General features: G+C 43.0%; 1 protein-coding gene across 7 annotated transcripts in view; it reads right to left on the bottom strand.

The window, feature by feature from the left end:
* Positions 1-25,750, bottom strand: part of myo6a (myosin VIa) — a 147,433-nt gene that overhangs the window by 50,001 nt on the left and 71,682 nt on the right. For all 7 annotated transcript variants that reach the window (XM_031751531.2, XM_039598786.1, XM_039598788.1 and 4 more), the window contains exons 15-23: positions 24,482-24,554; positions 20,052-20,179; positions 18,836-18,931; positions 18,392-18,562; positions 11,526-11,564; positions 11,206-11,299; positions 3,364-3,494; positions 3,183-3,260; positions 1,886-2,015 (exon numbers count right to left, since the gene is read on the bottom strand). In XM_031751531.2, coding sequence (XP_031607391.1) covers positions 1,886-2,015; positions 3,183-3,260; positions 3,364-3,494; positions 11,206-11,299; positions 11,526-11,564; positions 18,392-18,562; positions 18,836-18,931; positions 20,052-20,179; positions 24,482-24,554 — 940 coding nt within the window. The remainder of the gene's footprint in view (positions 1-1,885; positions 2,016-3,182; positions 3,261-3,363; positions 3,495-11,205; positions 11,300-11,525; positions 11,565-18,391; positions 18,563-18,835; positions 18,932-20,051; positions 20,180-24,481; positions 24,555-25,750) is intronic.

Here is a 25,750-nt window from a genome sequence, read left to right as displayed (position 1 = left end):
CCAATGAAGGTTTGGATTGAATTGAAGTGAGAAAATTAAAGCGAGAGAGAGCGAGAGGAGGGGTTACGAGGGAGGCCCGAGGAGATGAAGTGTGAAAGATAAATAGAGACAGAGATCGATAAGATCTCTGCTCGCTGCCAAATTCATTTCATCTTGTTATGACCTCAGAATATGTAACTTCTACACCGTCAATAACAGGATGATGAATTAATGACTTTGCATTTAGAGAGCAGAGGACACCGGGCGCTGCTGCAGCGCACGAACTTGGAGTCAAAGTATTGTCTAACAGTTACGGCTGAAACATCCTCACGCCTCCTGGATCCATTTTTAATGGGACGGGTGATGTGCTTGGGTAGTTTTTGCAAATAAAGCTCGATCGATACAGAGAAGAAGAGAGAGAGAAACCCAAAAACAGAGAAGAGCGGGATAAATGGAGGCGGACACAGACAGAGAGGCAGTGACCAACGCTGCAGTGATAAAAACTAGCAGACAGACGGACCGCTCCTCCAGGAGCTCAACCCCACATTATCACAGCAGCCTCTGCTGCACATAAACAGCCAGTAGCTTGTTTTCCGTGCTCTGTGCACCTCCTGTTTGCGTGACGGGGCTCCAAACATATCTGCCTGTACTACACTGCGAGCTAAATGAGCAAGATTTATTGTGATTGTGCAAATCTGCACAAACCTGACCTGCTGCTGCTGTCCCTGAAGGTCTCCTAAACGGCTTTAAGCAACAAAAATCGATCTTTTTACTCAATGAAAAAAAAAACCTGAAGGATTTTGATGACAGATCAACAGGTGCCTCTACTGCAGATAAGTATTCTGCATACACTCACAGAGGTGGTCAATGCGAGTGCTTAGCGAACAAGATGACAACGTCCCAAATCCAGACCGGAAGCTTTAAAATGGGACTTCATGAAGCATTGGGTGATGGTGGCCACCTTCGTTCTGGGGTTTGGCATGACTGGACTCACGACTCATGAAGTTCTGAGTTACATCACTGTGTCGATTTGTCACGTGACGCCATGCTCAAGAGTTTCCCGCCACACTGAAGGTGAAAACAACCCCGATTGGCTGGAGGTGGTTCCTGGAGGTTTCTCTCTCTCATCTGGTGCAATCGGTTGCAAAGAAGGTGCTTTCTTTGGTTTCTACCACGTTGCCATGGTTACCTGTAGTTTTTCCTGTCTGTCTGCAAATACTCGCCAACTACTGGAAGTTTCAACTTCCACATGTTGGCTTCAGCAGGCACAACCTTTACTTTGAAGGGGAATCTTCTCCACTTCCAGCTGCACTACAGCTTGGAGAACAGCTGCAGGGTGTTTGAAGTCCATTGACATTCAGACTACATCTGCCTGTTCTTCCTAGCGACAGGTGGTTGCCGACGGTTGCAGACTTGTCTGTAGGAGTGTGTGACTGGGTCCTACATTATCACCATGACTGTTAAGTCAATGTCACGTGGGCAGTGTTTACGTGCAAAAACATGCAAAACCTTAATATGAAATTCAGCAGTGCAGTGTTCTATGCCTCAGCAAGACAAAGGTCTCTGGTTTGATTCCGGGAGGAGGAACGTTGCATCAGGAGGGCACCCGATGTAAAAACCTAACAAATCAAACGAGCAAAGCTACCTGCTGTGAACAAAGGAGCTTCTATGTATAGTTAGAAAATCACAGGTGATTTTGTGGTGGTTACAATAGAACCTCAGTGAGCCTATTTATTCATTTCCATCAGCTACAGTCTGACCACTGAGAGAACATAAAGTCAGTTATTCATACTGAGGATGCTTTTCTAACATTTCAAAATCTTAAATGGCCGCACATTTTCAAACACTGTTAGATCATCATCATGTTAAAGCTCAGGATCGTGATATAAGAGCAGACGTTGCGTACGTTTGATAACGGACAGAGCGCACCACTGGACCTTCTTCCAGCGGCTGTGGATGAGCCACTTGTTGACCTTCTTCACCAGCTCGGCCAGATGGTCTGGGTCCGACTTCATGATCTGGTCAAACTCTGCAAACTGGACAGAGATGAGAAACACGTGATCAGACCAGTGATTGTCTTTGATTTTTACCTGGATAAACCTCGTTTGTCCTTTTAGCCATTTTACTGGGCAGTGTGCCTCTTCTTTATCAAATACTAGGCTTATTCCTCCGCTGAAAATAATCCCAAACAAATAACACATCATCATCATCATCGCCTTGAATCCTTGTCCTTCAGTCTTAAAAGCAGGTTTATTTTTCTGTTAAGTGTGTTTCGTATCTTACTAAAAAGCAGCCAGAAGACCGGAGGTGTACGGTTATTCTAGCTCGAGTTTTCTCTACTCCATTCATAAATGTTTTAGAAGTCAAGGATATCTCCCACGCTTTAATGCTCTCTAACCTTAACTGCTCTGGATTTATAAGGCTTCGGAGCTCATCTTTACGACTGTGCAGCTGACGTTTGTTGTGATCGTGTCCTCCAAACGCCTCTGAACGATGAAAGAAACTGCTGAATTTCCTGCATTATCTGCTCAACATCTGTGTGTCCTTATTGTTTGTTTTCTAAATCTTGATTTCTAACAGCAGTGACACGCAGCCCTGCCAAACCCCCGCCCGCCTCCGGGTTTCAGACGTCTGAAGCTTCACACCATCACATTAGGAGCTACACTGCCTCTGAGATGTGCAAAGTTTACCAAGGCTGTGCTTCAAGCTTTGACACATAAAACTTACTTTTCTGCCACCTAACATTTGCTAAAACTGGAAGCCACAATTGTCGGTGGCTGCTCGCAGGTGCAAACAGTTATTCACGGGGACCATGTGATGTTGTGTCTACACTGGAGAGTGGTGTCGTCTTCAGAAAGCAGCCAGCGAGGACTTAAGTATTTATGTATCCCCCTGTGCTGCAGCTATACTGTCAGGCTAATAGTTTGTCCGGCATGTAGCGCTTCAAGGCTCTCTGCTGCAAATGTGTGCACTTTCATAAGTCCCTCCTGGAAGCCACGCGTCTGACCCAAATGTGATGAATTATTCATCTGGTGGAGAAATAAAAAACCACATCTGCTGGCTCTGACACTTCTTTAGAAAACCTCATCTCATCTCACCTTGGCAGGAAAAAACAACTAATGCTCCTTTCCTTTGGATCTATTGTCTTTCTTTAGGAGAACAAAACCTATATTAGCCAGAGCGAGCAGGGAATAGAGCCTCACCTTCCCAGGCCGGAAGAACACTCTGGTCAGGCCGAACTTGTAGTCATTCTCATTCAACCCCAGAGCTTTGAACAAAGCCTGCAACACAGATATGCAGGGCAGGGATAAACATGGAGATATAACTCTGTTAAAATGATAACCTCAAGAGCTCAGGGCCAAACCCAAGGGGTGGAGGGCTGACCTTGCAGAAGAGCCGCGGGTCGAGGCGGGTGAGCTTGGGAGGCATGTACTTCTGGTACATCTTGTAGAGCTCGTGGAACGGAGCTCGGGAGGGGAAACCGCCCTGCATCAGGTCCAGCACCGAGACCATACCTACAGAAAAAAAGAAGAAGAGAAAAATATGATTTTACCAGACAAAAAAGTTAGAGATCCACTGACCGCACAGCCAAGAAAGGCAATAAAAAAAAATCCCTCAGAGTTAGCTCATGAGCTTAAAGCATTTTACTCCAAACCAGTAAATCATAAACCAAATATCTCAGTGGACGTCTGAAAAGACATTTCTGCTGTTGGAACACGAAAAGACTCGACACGAGGTTTCCACTTGTACACATATAAGATAAATTAATTACACAAATACTTGATACCAAGGAGAAAAGGCATGAGCGCACAGTGTGAGCTGCCCAGTTCTGCAGTTTTTATGCCTCCTGCTTTCACATCAAACAGCTCTGAGGACTACCTGCAGATAGAAACCCACCGGGGAGCCCCTGCTGGGAGCTTCCTGTTTACACTAGCACCTCTAACAGCAGCTCTGAAGTGATGAAGAGCCAGTATCTGTAATCCCATTGCAGCCTCTTCACTCTCTTTGCTGTGTGGTGGATGGTGCGGAGCAGGTTGAAGTTTACTAGCAGAGAGTTTTATATTTCCTTCTGACATCGTGAAATCTTTTATTTCCTCCATCACATACAGGCTCAGTAAAGTCTGGACTTCACTTGCATCCATGTAGAGCTGATCTCTAATTCCCCCAAAGTCTTGTTTATACATTTTTGTTGTTTGCTGCTTTCATTTTTGTTTCTGCATTCATGGACTTAACTGATTAATGTCACTCAATTATTCTCTTATGCAGGTCCCAACTCTGGAGCTGCAGCTAAAAAAAATATAGAAAGTTACTGGAACACAGAGGAAGTTCCAACGATACAAAAACACAATATTTTTACTTCTTTATGCACACACAGGAGCACAGCGAGGACCAAGACCATCTTCCAAATTAGATAAATGACACCAGGAAGCCTGACTGACCTCGAGGCTTGATGCAAATAGAAGTGACAGAGGGGAGGTCCTCGAGTTCATAGACGAGCTGCATCATCGCAGGGCTCGAATGAGGATGACCTCTGATGATCTGACCATATTAAAAAGTGACCTACTCTCAAAAAAGCATCAGCTATGAATAAAATTTAATCTGTGACCAGTGTGGACATCTTTTCACTGAATTTGACTAATAATAGATTTATATCATCTAACATTAGGATTCATTATGAATCCATCTAGCAGTCGAAATAATCTCTTCTTTCTTCTAAAGAACCGATTATAAACATGAGTCTCTTACTTAAAACCGCCGTTTTAAACCAGCAACACAGCTTCCTCTACACCCCTCCCCAGCACCATTGGACTCCTCAAATCTGAACACACTGAAGAGGAAACAACATGATGACTGATGCTTATTAAAAACTGAATTTTTTATCACCAAACTTTTGTTTTGTTTTAGGACTCAGTGTTCCTGATTGTTAATGAGGACTTAGGTTTCCAGGGTTAAAACTATTATAGGCTAATAAGTAGGCATATGAATTGATGCCAACTAACCTGTGTAAAATGAGAAAACACCCATTACAGGTTTGATTTGTTTCCCTCTTCACCTTATTTTCCTCCTCTTGTTTTGCTGGATAGTTTTTAAATTAACACCATTTCAGCTACCTGGGGTAAGTAGGTAATACAGACAGCTCTATAAGCTCTTGGACAATAACACAGTTTTTTCATTATTTCAAGACAAGTTGAGCGGATAAAGTGATCTCGAGTTCATTCAAAGTCTTGAACTTGTAGACTGAAATGAAAAGAAGGCAGCCATAATAAAGATGAAAAACCAAAAAAAAAAACACAAAATCATAGAGAGCAAAAACTTTATGAGTAACCAAATCAACCATCTGATGCATTTTTTAAAAAAATGAATGCTCTGAGCAGCTCAGCAACAACTAAAGACCAGAAAGATCACAAATGACAGCTAAAGCACATGATCGCAGAATTATTTCCATGGGTAAGAGACAAGAGGTTAGAGAAAAACTCGGAAATTCAAGAGACTCTTGATTAGAAAGGAGTATCACTTTCAAGAGCTTACAACGACTGACTGCAGCAGGATGAGCTGTGAAGTGTTCAGGATCAGACAGAGCTTCACAGAACAGATGAATAATGACCCCAAAAAACTGCAAAAGCAACCCAAGTCTGAACCCAGCAGAGCAGCTTTGCAAGTGTTAAACAGAAAATAGAGACAGGCCTGCAGAGGATCTCCAGATGTCTACGGGTTCTAGACCTCAGGAAATCACTGACTGCAATAGATTTTCATCCAAGTATTAAAAGCATAGACTAGCCAGTTAGTTAAAATGTAGTACTGTGTATAAAAACTTGTGTAATTCCTAAAAAAAATGATGCAGTACGTTTGTTAAGCACCTTGAATTACAGCTGCAGAAAGTTTGCACTTCAGTCACATCTTGAATGTTTGATTTGAAATCCTCTGTGGTGGTGTACAGAGGCAAAACTACAAAAGATCTGTCATCAAGTACTTACGGACCTGACGGCAGCTGTCAGGAAAAACAGGAACGATATAATTTCCCAGAAAAACAAAACTTGGAAACAGATGGCATTGTTATTTTTTTAGACGTATGGGTAAAAATCAAAATACTCTCAGGTATACTGGCACAAAAATGGAAGTGAGCGTCGGCTGAACCCATTAATAGAACTTCCAAATAGAAAAAATTCAAAGCAGCTAAAGGCTGCTTAAAGAGCTTGGTCCAAACAGTCTGTGCATGCCAATTAGCATCCTTTATCAGACACTGCATATTCAGCTTTGTGACCCTTTCTGTCTGCTGCTTTTGCTGCCACGACTTCCCTCTGACACATTACATTAATCTGTTTATTTAGACCGCCTGTAAACGGAGATCATTTGCCTTCTTTGAAGCATTGTTAGTCATCTCATTTTGCTCTGGAAGCTTCTATCAAAGGGCTCATTTTCAGGTCTCTTTCATGTCAAACAGATGCTGCTAATTGGCATTCATTCATCCTCTCTGCAGTATTTGTTAGTGTCTTTAAGTTGCTTTGGAGCTCATGACCTCCATCGAGTGTTTTCCACTGATTTTGTCAACCTCCTCCTCAGCATAAAGTACTCTCACCGCCACGTGAAATGAGTTAACAGTTTAAATCACAGGACGGCACAAACACAGAATATACGGCTAAAAGATAAAATAAAGAAATAAAATGACAACAGAGTGTTCAAACTGCATAAGACTGAAGCATGCACCAGAGGACTTGGTTGTATTTGCTATGACACACTGAACATAAAACACATTCAGAGCCACCGCGATGTTGCTCTCTGGTTCGTGGACTTGGGCTGTACAAGATGTTAGCCAATGAGCACAGACTAGCTATTCCCCCTTCTGACTCTAATAATGATCATAATGATAATAATAATTTACAAAATTATCTTGATGCTTTGTTCAAACTAGAACTGAGACCATAAACTCGTCAGAAAAGTGTTTTCTGAGCTCAGAACAAGAAAGCTGTGAAGTGCTGGAAGTCAGAGGTTGACAGGTTGGTGGAGCTCAGCCATTTCAAGCTGAACATCACCAAGAAGACTTAGAGTTTATACAGACTTTAGGAAGCAGGCTGCTTCGTTCTGCCCTGCCATCCTCAGGGGAACAGATGTTTGAGGTGGATGACGAACACTGTGGCTCAGGCAGTTCAGATATATGAACCTACTAATTGGAAGGTTGGTAGACCGATCTCTGACACGTAAGAACCGTTCGGTTTACGTTTCACACAGAAAGCACACTGGACCGTGCAGAATGACAGACGTCTGTAGGAGCCGCTGTCTATGTTCTATCACCCTGTGGTGTGGTCTTTATGTGGAGTTGTGCTTGAGCAGTAGGGCGAAAACAGCTGATGCCAAGAAAATGATCAGGAAAGCTGGTGTCAGTTCTGGAAGAGGAACTGGTGGAGATGTCTAAGAGGAGGTCACTGAAGACACTCCTCAGCATCATGGATGATCCAGGCCGTGTGCGCCTCACCTATTGGGCACTGCAGCAGTGAAAGGCTCAGTGCTGCAGGACTGAGGACGGCAGGAGATCCTTTCCAGCTGTGGCTGTTAGACTGTATGACTCCTCTCTGTTCAACCAGTTAAAACACTTTAAAAATCTGCACATGCACATCAGCACTCTGATATCATACTCCATCCATCTGTTCTTTACCAGATGGGAAGATTAGCACTATGCTATCCTCTATAATTTATTCCCTGTTATTGTGTTTGCCAACAGCATTGATGTTAGAATTACCACTGTGCCACTTTGTGTCTGTTTGCACTATTGTACATACTGATATTTATATTTCTCCAACCACAGGAGTCGCCCTCTGCTGGTTATGCAGGTTTAAGGCACTTCTGAAATGGCTACGCCCATCTGTTCAAACCCACAGACGCCACTGTTAAAAAAACCCCGACTCTCCAGCATTAAATATCACGTTTCCATCCCGTTAAAGAAACAGTTTTGGTTTCTACAGACTGGATTGTACAGTCCAACCATGCAAAAAGTCTGTGCTTCAGTTTCTGTAGGTGTAATGTCAGTATTTTATTAATCTCAGCATCCAACAGAAAAATGTCGGGAGCCAAACTGCTGATGCCGCAGCTTCAATACTGCTTTATTGGATGTGTCCATCTTTTGTTTACAGTCTATGGTTTTGCTTACATTACTTCATCCCAAAATAAAGAAAAAACATGCGTGAGGACATTTGCACAGCAGCGACCATATCCAGCTTTGATACTGATATAGTTTCAAAATAAGACATTTTAGGATTATTTTAATTTGAACCCTGGAGGTGCATCACTAGCTGAGAGCAACAGAAACACTGCCCAGGTTCCTACTGTGTTTAGCCTACACGCACGTCTATGCTGTTTCATTAGTTTTCATTGATTAATAAAGCTGTGGTGATGAGTGACCATCAGCAGCACAAGACACCGTCTGGAGCCCGAGGATCAAATTCAAATCTTCCCCATCATTACCTTCAGCCCATCGACCGCGAAGCACTTTCTTCCGCTGAATGACTTCCTCCGCCCGCTGCCCCGTGATAAGAGAAGTTCCCTCTTGTGTATTCAGATAAAGCTGAAAGTTGTCGAGTGCTGGCCCCCGAGCTGAACACAACTCATATCGGGCTTTCAGCTGTAATTGCTGCACGGCTTCCTGTTCGGGGATTTGATATCATCTTTAATTGAAACATAACCCTTCACAGCTACATGGAGGCAATTTTCAGAAGTGTGGGCTTTCACCTTGGAGCGCTTTTGGGGGGCATGAAGGTATTAAAAGCTGATCCGCGCTTTTGTTTGAAGAAGAAAAGAAACCCTGAATCTGTGAGTCTCCCCTCCAGCAGCTGTAACACCACACGTGGTTATCAAATCCTGCGTCTAACTCGCGAGGTGTTTCACAACTTCAACATGGCACTGATTTACTTAAGCCCTCTAAGTCTATCTGTACTTTCTGCTCAAGGCAGCTTGGGTCAGACAACCCTGCCCCGTCTCAGGCTCAGATTAAATCTACATCTTGTTTTCGGAGGTTTTTTGCCCCGGCTGTTGCTGAACTTCCCATTTTGGGCCCTGACTGTGTCGAGCTGGTACACAGAGGTCTCTCACGTCTACTCCAGACCAACAACACTTCAATTCTCAGCACAATAAAACTGATAAAGAGCTCGGCAGGGCGCGGTATCTGAGCTCTGCGAGCATGAACCGAATCTCTGAGGATATTAAATCTGAACTCATCACCTTCTTTACCTAAAGCCGAGGAGAGGGAAGAGATCGGAGTGAATCTCACAGAGGGAAAAAGAAAATGTTTAAGAATAAGGCCACAGTCACAAGCAGGACCACAGGAAATACAGGCCATCTTGGTATGCTTAAAATACTGACTGGTTAGAATTTACATTTACTTAAAAAAAAGGCAAGAAAAAGTAATTAAAAGAATCAATTTAAAATCAACTTTTGTTCTCGTGCTTTAGTAAATCCTGTTATTTGCACTTTTCATGAGTTATCAAATCAAAGCTGCATCAAAAACCTGAAATCCTTTTTAACACCTTTTTTAAAAATATAAATCTTTTAACGAAACACATCTGTCGCAATTTCTCTTCTCGCAGTGCCGCCGTGGAGGCTGATTTACTGTGTGGCTTCAAATGGGTGTCGGGCAATTAATCACAGTTTAATTTGAACTACGAGCGATGAGCTCTAACAATTAGGAAAACAAGATCATTGGCATAAACAAGCACTTTGTTGCACTCGTTTTCATTTGGAAGCTCTCATTTTTTTGTGTGTGTTATTAATGAAGCCAGTTCCTTTACAGATGTCCAATAAAAAACCAGCATCACTCACAGAAAACACATCACACTTTTTTTTTTAAACGACCATCTTCAGGAAAAATTGCATCATTTTTTAATTTGACAGCAGCGAGATATCTCCTCGTTTTTTACTAACAGCCTATAAACATCTGCACCCCCCAAACGACCAGAGATGCAGATTTTGAACTAAGTGTCGATAATAAGCTAATAAGCACAAGACAGTGCGAAAGCTTCATTGTGGAGATAAAGACAGAAAGCTCACCTTCAGCTGTTTTGTCACTTTTTAAACTCACTTTGTTTTCCTTCTGTCCAACTTTTAAACTCATTTTTTAAATAATTCACAAACCTTGCTCTCACACCGTTGAACCCTTGTTATTTTCCCGCAGGCTCGTCTGAAAAACAGCCTTGTTTGTTGTAAATGACGATGAGTCACTGCCTCCTTTTTGTCTCGCCCTCTCTCTCTGGTTACATTTTTCCGTGTTTTTCGGAGATTTCGTGACATTTTGTTCTTATTTGCAGTCTCGGTGTCTCCTGTAAAGGCACTGCATGTTTTTTGTCATTTAAATAGGACAAAAAGGATGTACTGATAACAGATGTGTGAAACGCGCTGAAGGGGAGATTGTAAAATAGTCACACAGAAGTTTGTTCTTATCAACAGCTGTGGACAGAAAATAAGGACAGATTTTTTTTTAATAAGTAAACAATCAGCCGTCTTTGGATGTCAGACCTACGCACTGCTGTTTGAGGCACAGTTTATGTGCACAAACAGTGCCAGAACATCAACAACTTTTACTAACAGAGAGCTAATGTGACACTTGTACTGTGAGGTTTTTGTTGGTGAAGAAAGAAAACTGTCCAAAAACCATAACCATTGTAATAATGTGCTGCCATTTATGAACTGCACAGTTTTCAGGCCCCTGTTCTGTGGAACCAGGCTCCAGTTTTGATTCAGGAGACAGACACTATCTCTACTTTTGAGGTTAGGCTTAAAAACTAAAACATATAGTTTGGGCTGGATCAGGTGACCCTGAATCCTCCCTTAGTTAAGCTTCATTAGCTATTATTCATCTCTGTCTCTCATCCACAGCATGTCTTTGTCACATCTTCCTCCCTCACTGCAGATGGCCACCCTCCACGAGCCTGGATCTGTCGGAGGTTTCTTCCTGTTAAAAGGGAGTTTTTCCTCCCCACTGTTGCCAAGTGCTTGTTCATAGCGGGTCATCTGATTCTTGGGGTTTCCTTTCTATTATTGTAGAGTCTTACCTTACAATACAAAGTGTCTTGAGGAGACTGTTAAATCCATTAAAAGTGTTCATATGCCAGAACCACGAGGCCCTGACATGTTTTGCTTTTTCAAAAAGACAGAATAGACAGGAAGTGATGTTAGAAGTGAAATGACCTCACTTCCTTCCAGGTGCAAACATTAAAATCAGAGTGTGCAGGAAACACTGACCAGAGCACTGCAGCTGGGAGAGGATCTGAGCTCCTTCAAACTGGTGACTGACCATCTTCAGGTTCGGCTTAATGCAGCGAATAAAACTGGAGCCCTGGAGGAGGAGGAGGAGGAGGGGGGTAAAGAAACCAGAGCGGAGAAGATGAAACAAGTTATTACACCAACAGCATGATCCACAACCTGCATCACAAATTCATGACATTCATCATATCGGGCTCAGGACGTGATGCACGGCGCGAGGGGGAGGGGAGGTGGGGGCTGCGAGATGTACGGACAGGCGCAACATCAATCATGAAAACAAAAGAGGAGCAAACACTGACCGTGCTGCGGAGCTTGTCCAGGAGAATATTCAGCTGGGTCTGCGGGAGACAGAGGGAAACACATCATCACTTTTATTCAAACAAACTGAAAAAACCTCAAGAGACAGGCAGACACACAATCACCTGACATCCATCATGTGACTGCAAAACCGGGTACGGGTTATTCCACATCACATCCCAATATTTTCCCAGTCACAGGTCGTAAGAATGCATGAGGAGTCGGTTCAAAATTGCTCCTTTTAAATCATTTTTCCAGCATTTCTGAGCCCTCAAAGCTTCACAAGGACAGGATGTCCACGTTACACGTTCAGGGATAAAAACAAACTTCAAACTTCATTGTTAAAGCCAAAGTCTGTTTTTCTCCAGTGAACATCACTATCATGTGATGTATCACACTGCTACTCTGGATGTTGATCTGCTTTCTGATAAGTGACTAAAGAAAGCATCACAAAGTGCTTTTACTTCAAATTTCAGGGGTTACATGACCATGTGGGATAGGAGGTTGCACAGTTTTAGCGTGAGGGTCACATCAGACCTTCAGTCCATAATTGGCTGGTTTAGGTGGGATGTACCGCCTGAACCTGCACCTTCCTCTGAAAGCTAGCAGCTGTGCATCCGCACAGAGACGAGTGCTGAGGAGATCAGATTTGGTAACTGGGCTGCAAACATCCAAAAATCCCTGAAAGCAGCACATTTGTCCATCTGCAGACTGCTGCTGGGATAAAATGATTAACTAAAGTTGTTTTTTATGATTTTTACACATTGCTGTGTGCGTTAAAGAGTTGGCAATCCGTGTAATGAAGGTCAGAAGCTTCATTCAGCGCTATGACTGAATTGAATTATCGCGACTGACATGTAGAAGTTCTGAGGGTTTTGCAAAACATGCTTACACATCATACTGGTTAAAAGTCAGGAGCATATTTTCCCGGCCCTACGGAGTCCGAACAGAATGTCCCAAACTTAGATAATAAGTAGAATTGGTAGAATGACATTAACAGTCAAAGCTAGGCAGGGAGGCATCTTTCCTCTGTTTATCCAGGAAGAGGAGCAGATACAAGGTGAAGTCGTGATTGGAGAGAGGAGAAGATTCGCAGGGAGACGGCAGGACCGCCCTGTCTGCAGACAGCGCGTCTGATACCAAAACTTTTGTAAATCTACATTATCAGCATATTTGTATAAGTAAGCTGCTGGGTGCAGTTTCTGATCAGGTCTCTTCCTTTTCTTTAAAAAATGTTTGTTCCAAACAACAGAGTTGCAAACCAGCACAGAAATGGATTCAGAGAGGGGAAACGTCTCACTAACGCTTGCATTATTAAAGCTTCTTGTAGCTTTTCTTGACGTGACTGTGGACACGAGGAGCATCTGTGAATGTAAACATATGCAAATGTAAATGATGTATACTGATTAGGGGGTATAATGGAAGACAGATGAGTGCACAGTGAAGCCAAGCAAACAGTGACAGATTGTAAAGGATGGCCCGCTAACGGCAATTAACACCACAACAACGTCCTTGTTTGTCCACTAATGTGTTTGGCGGACACACAACAGCCAATCCAGGCTCGGAATGACGCCCTCGGCCGATGTGGCAAACACGGTCATATACGAGCAGGAAGCTGGCCCGAAAACTGATTTTTTTTCTCACGCTTTCACAAAATGAGCACCACAATAACTACAGAAGAAGAAGCTCTGCAGGCTGTTGAGCCTGACCAGAGAAGCAGTGCAGGGCTAAGGAAGAGCGCTAGATATTTATTTTTATTTTTAAGCATTTTTAAGGTCGTGATGCGGATCAGGACACATGACGAGGACAGGTAGGGTCAGAGTTTAGTGAAAGAATGGACCCATCTAGTAGTTTCTTGACCCTTCATCATTTAAAACCCAACGCCTAACCGAGTACTCTTACTGACTGTGCTCATGTTTTAGCTGAAGCTCATTGGTAGACAGTGAAGGTGTACCTAATGAAGTGGCTGATGAAAGTACTGGGTTTTTTTTGTCTTGTTTGTTGAATTGGGTTCACTTTGTTCACATTTATAACTTTTCATTTATAACTTTTTCTGAGACCCTGCTGGTTAAGTTTCAGGAGCGTTTTATTAAAGATGCTTATAAAATGATTTCGTCAAACTTCTGTTTAAGGCTGATGGGAAAATCATCAGTTCTGCAGGTTTTGCTAATAAACTGCAGTGATGGAAAAACTAACTCACCATGTCTCTCTTAAAGCCACGGCACAGGTAAGGCTAAAGAAAGCACGACAGCTTGAAAGCCTTTCCATCCATCTGCTTACTGTAATTGCTTGTGGAATTAACACAGTAATATACTTGAAGATGCTCTAATAAAATGATGGACTTGGCCTTCGCCTCATCCATTTGTGAGGACATATGCGAGTGTGTTACGGCTTACATAACTCCCTTTTATCTGCAGCAGCCTACATGTGCTGATGAAAAGCAGCTGCGCGGAACAAAAAGCAGAAGAATGCACGGCCGGCCGGCCTCCGCTCCATTTAAAGGTTTAAATATCTGTAAAGCGTTTATGATGTTATTTACATCTGCTCTCTCAGTCCTGCTCATACGAGGCGACAAACAGCCGCTAATGCAGTCGGTGCGTAAATCTGACCCAGTCAGGTCTGCTGCTGCACGATGACTTTGTAATTCATAACAGAGGAGCATGCAGATGATTCGGAAGCAGGCAGGTGAATTATCAGCCATGTCTGGATGAGCCTTTGGAGCAGGACACCTTTGTTATGATGTATTCGGTCACTGAAGTGGGGCAAAGCCACGGTGTCTGGTTATAATGAAAACCTGCGCGGATCACAATCTCCCCTCATCGCTGGAGCTCCAGGAAGCAGCGTCTCCATCACCTCCACCGTCTCGGATTTATCACTGCTCATTTTCCCCACCCCGCTCGCCTCTGCGCCCACGGCTCGCCTCCCGTCTGGGTCCTCCGGTACACCTTTTGAACCGTAATCATACCTCGAATAGAGAGAGAGGGCTCAGGAAGGGGAGGAAGAGGAGAAGCGCCGGGATGAGGAAAACATAGAACACACTAACACAGGTAATAACGACTAAATCCAGTCTGCACGGAGTCGAGTTAAACCCTCTCGAACGACCGCGGGATATTTTCGCTGGTGCAGCGGCGGACAAACATGATTTGTTCTTTGTTTTCCTGAAAGCATCAGTTTAGTTGATCTTCCACGCTGGACATTCACGGTTTTCAAACATTCTCCACGTGCGTCACAGAAACAGTGCGGCCTGAGGCACATCCCCAAATCCAAAAGCAATAAACCCACAGGAAACACTGACCTTCATCAGACAGTTTCAGCTGGTCAACTGACCTCACCTGGCTGAGAATATAATCCATGTGCACCAACGAGTTTGATAAAAATGGCGCTACATTAGAAAAATGTCTGCTTCGTGTAAATACCTTATCACATCTAAATTTGAAGTGTATATTTATCCTCACATACTTTTAAATTTGCTGCTGTTCTGTGACTCATTGTTGTGGGAACTTTTCACATTTCACATCATGATGGAGACCCACTTTTCCTAAAAAGTACTCGGCTGGACAGAAAACCAATGGACCAATCCTGAAGAGTACTGGCCCAATTCAGTCAGCAGACTATGATTAAAAACACTTACTGTGACGATGACTACAAATAAGCAGAGACGCCTTCAGTTAACTGTGACAGAGCCTACCAGGAATAACCCCTGAAGCCGTTTTCTGACATATTTCAGGCCTACTTATAAAACATAATGACTGGATGTGCAGCAGATATCAGTGATTCGGTTTCTGTCTATGCAGCTACCCTTAGAAAAACCTGGAAACTGTTCTAATGGTTGTCAAACCACGTCTATGCTGATATACACTGAGATGTTAAAAATCGGCATTAAGGGTCTGGGGAAGGTCTTCAAACATCGTCTCCATGGAGGAAAGCATTAATATTGTAAGAAAAAAAAAAAGGGTCTACTTCATCCCAAACTATGATTGTTTTCTAAACTTGAACAAACAGGAAGTGGAAATCAAACTTAAGATCAGTCCCATGCAAGACTCCTTACTCCTCCATACAAGGCTCATTGTAATGGCCGGCAGATTCTTTGGTACCGACTGTAGTTCATAATAATCCTTCATCACCTGCATCGGCACCACTTTTGGATAACTTATTAAGAATTTAGACAAACAGCTGCTAGGCTCAAATCCAAAGTATCCAGCCGACTCCACAGCTCCCATCTTATTGGTTTGTCATTAAACAACAAGAAAACCGTCCACAGTGAACTCGTCCCTGTGCTCTTCAAAGCTAGATCACTAAAATTCACTGATCATAACATTTTATTACAGAAATTAGAAGCTGTTAGTTAGAAGTTAGTCTTGGAGTTCCACAGGGCTCTTAACTAGGCCCTATTCTTCTCTCATTATACATACATTCTTTGGTATGCAGATGACACCCAGTTTTACTAATCGGTGAAGAAGGATGACACAAATCATTGAAATAAACTACAGACATAAAGGCCTCAATTCGCTGTAATTTTCTACTTCTAAATTCAGAAAACAAATAATGTTTATTCTGCTTGGCCCTAAAAATGGCATTACGCTGACCTCCAGCAACACCGGATGTGATTTCAGACAAGGACATGTTCATTAGCTTACAGATTAAACAAATAACTAAGAACACCTTATTCAGCTAATGCTGAAAAACTATTTTATGCATTTATTACTTCGAGGCTGAACTATTGCATTTCATTATCAGGCTATTCTGAAAGCTGCCAAATGTAAATTAAACAGTGCAAACGACTCCAGACCTTCTTTCTCCTTAATTTGTCAGGAAATGGAAAGAAACGAGGCCCCTCGTGGAAATGAAACTCTTATCAGTCAATTGTCCAATTAATTTTAAGCCTGGAAAAAATGCAGGGCTAGGTTAAAAATGGCCTCCAGTAAACACTTTTTCCCTCTTGTTGTTGTTTCAGACTTTTGCAACATAAGACTGTTATGAATGTTGGAGGACCTGTTGATATAAATCATGTCACTGTACACATGAAAATTAATTTATTGCGTTCCCGCGTCTTTAATTAAAACAAAGAAAAAAAAATCCCTTAACTGTTTGTACTGGACACCTCGCTGCTCTCTGGCTTTGACCCTGTTAAATACACCTGGCCATTATTACCTCAGGTTATTATTTTTTTCTCCATTAAATATATATATTTATATATTTTAGGAGAGATGATTGAGTGGAGCCAGGCGCTGTGGTTTTTGGCTCACCTTGCCTTTGGTTAGGTGACACATTAGAGCGCACATCAAGGTGAGAGGCTGAGCTGGATGAGTCACGATGGAGGAGAATAAAAATCCTCCGTTTATAACTCCAGCTGACAGCAAAGACGCTGCTATCTCTGTGCTCAGGGTGACAGAGACGCGTCTTTATATTCCCACAAGGCCAACACACACTTGAACATCTCATCTGACTGTTTTTAGGTGAAAAATTATGTTCTTGATGAAGATTTCATACATTTAGTTTGACTCTTTGTACCTACGGGACCTCAGAGGTGAGCCTGGGCGCTGTCGGTTTTATTATTGACTCTGTGGAACAATCAGTCATTTAGGAACTATTCTGCTTACTGGACTAGAGTAGAGTAGCTCTGTATGATTCACAGTTATCATCATCGTTATTTATGTTAAACTAGGCCTCTGCGCAGTCCCTCAGATTATCCTCTCTCTAAAAAAAAAAAAAAGAAAGCTTTTTGAGCCAGACGACGATTTTAAAGCATTAAATTACCTTAAATTTTAAAATGACATTTTAAGACTTTTTAAGGATGAGTGGGAACCCTTGAATGAGCCTGCTGGCCTTTGGATTTGTGTATATCTCATCATCGCTTCATCTAGCGATGATGAGAATTAGCAGCTCAAACTCTGAAGCTCACGCTGTGCTCACTTAAGGTTGGGGATGAGTTCAGTGAGTAAGGAATAAGGGGAGCATTGTAGGATGAAAGTGGAGGGCGAGGAGCTCAGCCGAGGTGAAAAGAGTGATTTCACATGGTTTGGGCATCTGACCAGAAACACCTCCTAGGTGAGGTGAGGTGCTTTGGGCATATCCACCTGGGAGAAGTCCACGGGGCAGGTCCAGGAGGTGCTGGAGAGAACACACTGAGGGTATTCTGTCAGCCCTAAAGGGCTTATTTGAGCGATCTGTACTCTCACACCAAAATCTGAAAGGTCTTCAAATTAGACCCGAGTTTTCCCAGCTCAACCAGTTAGGAGCTCCATTTAGCCTCGGGGTGTTTTGTGAAAGCTACCAGAGGCCTGCATTTTTGATAGCTACATAACAAGTTTGCAACATTGCTTGTATCAAATCATCCTAAACTAAACATGCAGAAGCATTTAGTAAAGAAGAAGTGTGAGTATGAACTGACCGGCGCCCAAAGCACCGCCTGAGCAGACTGGACAATGAGCCGGGATCTGAGGGGATGAAGTCTGGAGCACATCTTTAATTCAAGCCATTAATGAGGTGCAGCAGCTCTTTTTTTTTTTTTTGACAGACAGGACGTCTTCATCAGAGTCAGACGAGCCAGTGGTGGCAAAGACTTTTAATTAGCCTGAGCCTGTTTAATAGCTACATCTCCACAGAGCAGTACCCGTCCTGGTGGTCATAAATATCTACAAGTATTTGTATCACACATCACATCTTGGATTGGATCATTTTAGAGGTTTGAAAAGTTTAGTTTAGGATTAAGCATCTGCTGATTTATATTACACCTGGAAAAACTGCAGGAACTTTTTATGCTTTGATCCTAAATTTATTCCTGATTAATAACATCTAAACATCCATGCACAGATCACACACATCTGATCTCAAGCCAAAGTTCTACTCTACGTTTTTTGCTGCTCACCTTAAACTTGTTGCCGACGCTGATGAAGCTGAGTTTTCCGGCCTTCTGCTTCACGTCTTTGCTGTTGTTGGAGTTCTCGAACAGCTCGCGGACGAAGCGATCCTTGGACTCACTGATGAGACACTCCAGAGACATGTGCAGGGCGTCGTTGTTCTTCTCCACAAACTTGGTCTGAAGGAGAAACATTTCAGCGTTAACGGTGCGCTCGGTTCGAGTCTCTTCTTTTTGTTCCCATTTCTGATACGCCTGCTTAACCGCAGAAGGAAAAATCTCTACACGATTTTATGACTTGAATCTCACCGCAGCTACGCTCGGTATGTTTTTAACACTCTCATCTCAATGACAGCACGCTTTCATGTTAAAAGTTTAGTTTTCTGGAGTCGAGTGAACAGAAAAAAGAAATTATTCATTTTGAAGATGCTGCAGTGTGTTCTGGTGACGCACCGTCTCGTAGCACACGGCTCCTGCAAAGTGCCTGATGATAAATCCTTCATCGTCCCTCACGTTCCTGTGGACGGTCAGCTTAGACTTCCTGGGTACCTGCAGGACACACACACATGCACCTGATCACGGTTGGAAACACACACACACACACACACACACACACTAAAACTCTGCAGACTCAGCAGAGTTCATGCATGCTTCCCATTTACGATGGAAAACTAATTCCCAGTCCTGCCAATCACACGCTGCTGGGAAGATTAAGATTTGATGCCAGTAATTTAACCGTCAGTGAGACCACGTCACTCTGAGGCTCCATGTCACTCCACTGAAACTCAAAACTTCAAGTCATATCAAAAGTTCCCATTTTTTGTGTTTATCAATATCATCAATATTATCCATATTATCAATAAAAGCTTTAAAATTAAGGAGCCATGGTAGAAGGTGAAGCTCCTTGTTGATAAGTTATTGTTTAATACTGCAGATAAATGCAGTTGGTGATATCAGCTGTTCTGCTCTGCAGCATCACTGAACCGTGCGTGCAGGCACAGCTAACAGATTTTCACCTGCTGCAGGTCCTCAGACCCAGGCGGAAGGTCTAAACATTTACTCATCCAAACATGTCAATGTGAGAACGAGCAGCTAGTCTTTGTCTTATAAAGTTTTTTTGGCTGCTATTTGGACAGAAGCAACAATTTCAGGAGTCAGTTTGGGGACAGCCATTTTCACATTTACATATAAAGAATTAATTGTTGGGACACAAAATGAGGTGAACCACTTGGGATTTCTATTAATTTTATCAGTTTTTTTTAGCAGCTGGTACATTTACAAAGCTGAAAATGAAACTAGAACTTCCTTTGCCGAGAGATAGAGGGAGGAAAAAAAGCACTTTTTCAGCTCTGCATGTAATCTGTAGTCTCTCAGGTTTAATATCAGCCCACCCTGAATGCTGCCCAAGAGGCCAAAACAGGGAAAATGAGGTCTACATAGGACTTGCAGCAGATTATTTGGAGGAATGGGGTAAAACAAGGAGACTCAGACAAACATGTCAGCATATAAATCAGCTCCTCTCATAAGTTTTCTTCTGAGTCTAAAGATTAAGCTGAAATGATTCAGAGAGAATCTCCTGAGTATATCAAACATTCCCTGAGTCCCATAAAAGCCTCGCGGTAAAAGTGGCACGCTTCCCTGACTTTCCTTCCTTTGTGTGGTCACTTACAGTCAGGCGGAAGTGGTTCTTGTGTTTGTTGTGAACGGTGTCGGTAAAGTGCTGGTCGCTGGGTTGAGGTAGACGGTTCTCTTCGTCCAGGATGTCCAGGATGCCGACCACCTTCGCCTCCACCAGGTCTGCGGGGAAAACCGTGACAAGCATGAGAAAAATAAATGCTGCGCGTCCTCTTAATGAAGCTGCGGCGGATCACCCCGAGGCTGACGGGCTACGCGACCGATTGAATCACGGAGGGTGCGATGTAGGCGATTACAAATTCAAATTAAAGTTTAATCGAATGGGAAGAGCCGTGGAGATTGTAACAGTTTCTCCTTGACCTGATCTGACTTGAAAGGTGATGGGGACCTAATTTACCAAATCATAATTATTATTATTATCATTGCATTAGTGCAGTTTAGTTCTCTCGGATGGTGCAGAAGTGATTTTCATTTTATTAGTTTAACATCAAATCCTCCTCACTATTAAAAGTCATCGACCCATTTTAAAGAGAAGAGCCGCGGCTCAATTTAAGGACGTAATGAGCTTCAAGCTCCTGATGACGGAGACTGGGACACCCAAGGACTCACTGCTTACTTCCTGTTTTGTGCTGTGCACCAACTTTTGCTCCTTTCTCCTAAAGTATCAAAATCTAACGTGATGGAAGCTTGATGCATTTTTATTTCTGCAAGGTCCTGACATGGAAATGTTAAGTAAAAACCAGTTTCTCTGCATATTTAAGTAAAAAACAGTTGTCAGTATAAAAACAAATGATGAAGTCTCGTCGTTGGCGAAGCCCTCAGTGTGACTTTGAGAGATCAAAGCTGTGAGTTTTGCAAAGACGGATTCTTTTTTTGAACCATCCTGGGTTGTGAGCATATCTGATCACACCAGGAGAGACGTGAATGGTTATTTAAACAATCAGAGGTAGCATAAAGATAAATGGAAGCTTCCCGTTACTATACAGTATATTACACAGCTGAACCTGGTGTTGTGGTATTGTTTTATTTCTGTGTACTGAGCTTAAAGTGGACGTTTTCTTATTGTTCTGGTTCCAATGTGAGGTGTTCATATTAAAAGTGGGCAAAGTTTCAAATAAAGAGATCACCAAAGCTCAGTTTCAAAGAATCTTTTCTATTCTTGTATCTGTATGATGTCAGAGTGGGTCATGTCAGGCACAGAAGCCCCCCCACCCCACCCCACTAGTTGTTCACACTGAGGGGCAGCCTATCAGCTTAAAGAGAGCCTACTCTGCTCACTTAAAGATGACAAGCTGTCAAGTTCAAGAGTGGACTTCAACACTCAGCTCTCTTCTTTAGGGTGTGAAAAATGAATTTAAGTAATCCACCTGAAGAATATCAATCTTTGTAAGGACATCTGTGAAGGTTCTCGGTCATCCTGGTCATGGTCGTCTCAGGTGCTTGATCTGAAGGCAGCTGTTCTTGAAGATGTTTCATCGCTAATCCAAGAGACTTATGGAGGTCCCAGGTATGTAAGGAGGTGGTCCTTAGAGTTTTTACGGCTCTCTATCATCACGTGAACTGTTGGGGTCACGTGATGGCTCATGGTGTGAGCAGGGGTTGAATCTCTTGTGATGGGTTCTCAAGACTGTATTATAGGAGGCTGACAGGTGGTGTCATAGGCCACCACTTTTGTTCAGTGATGGACACAGATGGATTCCTTTACTCAAGAAGCTGAAATGTCTACAAGAACCTAAAAAACAACTATTTAGGAAGCTCATTTTTAACTTTTAACAGCTCCTCTAGTTGAGACAAAGAAAAAAAAGAAGCTGGAGAAAGCAGCTTCCCTTTAAATGTTCTGAATTTGCTACAGATCCTACTTTCAAAATGTTATTTTAAAGATTATTTTAACAGAAAGAAGAAAATAAAGGAAGAAGGTGAGGTCTGCAGTGACCTGACAACATGCCTGTGAAGGAAAAGCTGTCAGCGCTGAACAAACAGCCAGCAAACTGACAGAAAACTGAGGCGCAGGGGAGGAAGTTTACGTGGGATGACTGACTGATTCAGAGGATGACGTGGGGGATTGTTTAGAAGATATGATTACCTACCTACGTGAGCTTTAGCAGTCTTTTTCAGTAATGTTTCCTGACAGGAACTGACATGCTGCACAGTAGAGGCTCTTTGATAGAGACTCCTACTCACAAACTATTCAGCAAATGAAGGTCAGCGGAGCTCCGAGCAGCAAAAACCTCCGGAGGCATCCCGTCATCTGCCCCTCCATTGCTCAATCCGTCCACCTTCTCTCCATCACAGGAGACAACCAGCAACAAACGAAAGGGCACACGGCTGCACGAGTTAATAAAACCTGAATGAAGTGAAAGTAACGCTTCGAACAAACTTCTGTGACGTTAAAGAACTTTTTAATAGTTCCCACTCCTCTTCCTCCTGTTTGTTTCCATCTCCGCCTTGTTCTGTGTGCAGTCACGTGGCCGCTGCTTGTACAAATGTAATTTTCTGCTACATCAACTGTGATTTTTACATCCTCTGAACAAAGAGGAGCTTCTCCTTTTATAACACACAACGGGAATCCAAACCAGCAAACAAACAACCGCGTTTCGGTAATCTACGAGCCAGCGAGCACAGCCAGCCTCCCGCCTCCCTGCAGCTCGCTCTGCTGTAGTTAAACATCTCATACTGAAAGCACAGAAAGCATCATTAACCTCCTTCCCCTTAGATTGCTGCGTCACATCAGTCTCCCTCCATGTTTATGAACTATTAAGGCACATTTCAGTCAGGACAGGAGCTCGCAGGCTCGGGGGCTTCGTCGTTCGTCCTCTTTGCGGTCTGTGAAGCTGCGCCGAGGCTCAGAGGTCAAAGTGAAGAGAGGCAGCTCTCCTAAAGCTGAGGGTGATAATGAGCAGCTTTTACAGGACACTCTTACATATGGGGCCGACATATAAATACAAAACCAAGGAACCTGGAAACTGGTAGAATAGAAAGTTTGTTTGTTTTTTACTTAAAATTAAGTGAAGCTCTTTTTCTTTTCTATACAATAAAAATAAATTGAGGCCTAGCTCTCCTTTAATACGGCACACTGCAAATAAACAAGGAGAACGTTTCATTTTTAGGCGACACCTTAGTGTTTGAACTACAGCCGTCTTCAGTCTGATGTACCCAGTAAACATCAACACATCCCCATAGACTGTATAATAACGACGGGCACAGCCATCTTTGAAGCAGTGCTACTTTTGCATGGCAGTTAGCTGACCTCCCTCAATTAATCAGAACCTAATTAGTTCTGATTGGATCTCGTCTCCCCGAAAGGTTTTCATCTCATTTTTATTCATTGACAGAAGTTTCAGTATGTCATGGTTTTTGTCCTCGTGCATTAGATTTTATTTAGCTATTGTGTTTTTGCCTGAAAGAAATTATTGTTGATGAAACCGATGATGAAAACCAATGAAATGAACACTGTCTGGAAGTCAGCTATTTATTTTGGACTGCAGATTCTGAACTCTAAGGATTTTAGGCAATGACGTGTTGGCTCCTGAAGTGACCACATTTAAATCAGAGGGCGGAGTGAGAGGTTAGCGAGCGGCATTCATAAATTGTATTGGACGCAGCACACAAAGATTCCCCCAATATCCACAGAGACTGTAAACATGCTTATTTCAGCCTTATATAGTTGGACATTTCAACATTAGAGTCTAATGGGGATTCATTCACTTCAGCCTCGAGGTTGCTTCTCGCAAGAAAGTGCTGCACAAAGTGTTAAAAACTCAGCCAGCATTCTGTCTCAGAGCACTTACTCTCAGGAAGAGATTTTAACAGGTTTATTACTCTTTATTTGTGTGAGAATGAAATTTTATAGTAACAGCTCGAGAGGCGAAAAAAGCTGGATGAGTTTGTGTTTCTTTAGGAATATTAAAAAAATATAGCTCTAAATATTAATATAATAAACCACACAAAAGATGAGATGTAGCACTGATCAGAGGATCAGAAGGAAATCTTTCTTTGTGAACTAAAGCACCAAACTCTCCACATTAACGCAAAAACCTTTGTGTGAAAGCCGCAGGCGGGATTTTTAAAGACGCATTACTCTGCGTGTGTTGAAGATTTAGTATCAAACCAGAGGGATTTACTTCCTCATCAGCTCTTTAAACTCTTGCACTGGTTGTTCCAGAGCAGAAACGGGGGGAAGCTGATCAAATCCCCTCCACACATTCATGCACCATCCGGATATTTAAAGAGGAATTTGAACTGCTTTTTGCACCTTTGATCGGTATCTGAGGTGCACAGTTGGAGTAGGGAATTGTAAAGTTAGCACCCTGTTCACATTATGCTCTATGCACTAATAAAAGGAGTGGTGTAAAAGAGAACAAATATCAAACCCCTCTGCAGAGAATTTCATCGGCACAGAGGAGTGACTGCAGCTGCTATGAATGCACAATCACGCAGGCTGAGCGAGGAGTGGCGTCTTCATACCTATGCAGTCCTGATTGTCGACGTAGTGAACCTCGTTGACTCCCAGCCCCTCCCGCTGGTACAGCTCTTGCTCCTGGAATGCAACAGAGAAATTTCTAATGAGAAATCATAACGGTATTCACGGCATGCCCGGCATTCGTCTAATGAGGACGGGGACGGCTCGAAGGTTCTGCCTGGAGGGCATTCAAGCTCTCTAACAAGTGGCGCTTAGGCCGGGCTTTCTGCTATTAGACTTTCGTGCAAAAATGAGCATCTAAAGGTGATGGGGCCTTTCATGCTGCAGACAGATGTTTGGGCAAACGAGGAGTTTTAAAGGTAAGAAACAGACAGCCGCTGTTAGAAGACAATCGAGGGAAAGTCAAACACAATCCAGTGTTTAATGTGGCCCTTCTCTGAGGTCTGCGGTTTACAGACAGAGCAGATGATTCAATTACGGCACTGATCCAAAACTCTGGATTCTGCGAGTGAACTATGATTACACAACAGTCTGAGAGAGGGACCTCAGGGTCATCAACTAAACAGCATTTCTTTTGCTGGAAACAGCTCCCGACGACAATAAACCCATTAAGGAGGCTGTGGCTTTCCAAGGTCAGCAAACGCTGTGTGTTGGCGGAGGTCTGAGCGCTTGAGTTCCTTCTCCTTTATTATAAGAAGACCTTCAAAGAGAGCGTCGTTATTTTCCCAAACAGAAACGCAGCGTTTCACAGATTTGGACGCCGTCAGTCTCCGTGCCACCTGTTGCTAATGATTGTTTGGGTGCTGATGGAGGTGGCAAGTGAAGAGTTTCATCTGAACTTGAGAGGATGTCAAGTTAAAGAAAAGAAACAACTTCTGTTCCAAGAAGAAGTTTACTGAAATCAGCAGGAAACTTCCCACCTTTCAAGTCTGAGCTTTGTTAGTAGCGCAGACAACACACCGGTCTGCTGTGGCGAGACGAGCCTAAAGGCCGGTCCTTTACGAAGTGTGTTCACAAAAGTTCAGGACTTTTCTCGATGACTCAAAAATGACAATCAACTTTAAGGATCTCCCAACTTTCAAGGAGAGCTGTCAAAGCTGTCATAGCGGCCGTGCTGATAATGGGCCAGAAAAACCATCAAAAGATGGTCTTAAACGTTGACCACCAGTCCTCTTCAGCAGATCGTCTTCCCTTAAATGTCCTTCACTTCCTGTGGAGTCTAAAGAGCGCCATTTAGACATTGGACGAGGTCCTGAACGCTCTGCAGTGGAACAGGTACAAAGGGAAATAAAAGGACACAGAAAACGGTCCAG

Source organism: Oreochromis aureus, linkage group 15 (genome assembly GCF_013358895.1).
Source record: "Oreochromis aureus strain Israel breed Guangdong linkage group 15, ZZ_aureus, whole genome shotgun sequence".
NCBI lineage: Eukaryota > Metazoa > Chordata > Actinopteri > Cichliformes > Cichlidae > Oreochromis > Oreochromis aureus.
Note: the sequence above shows the minus strand (reverse complement) of the source record. Positions and strands in the feature narration are given on the sequence as shown.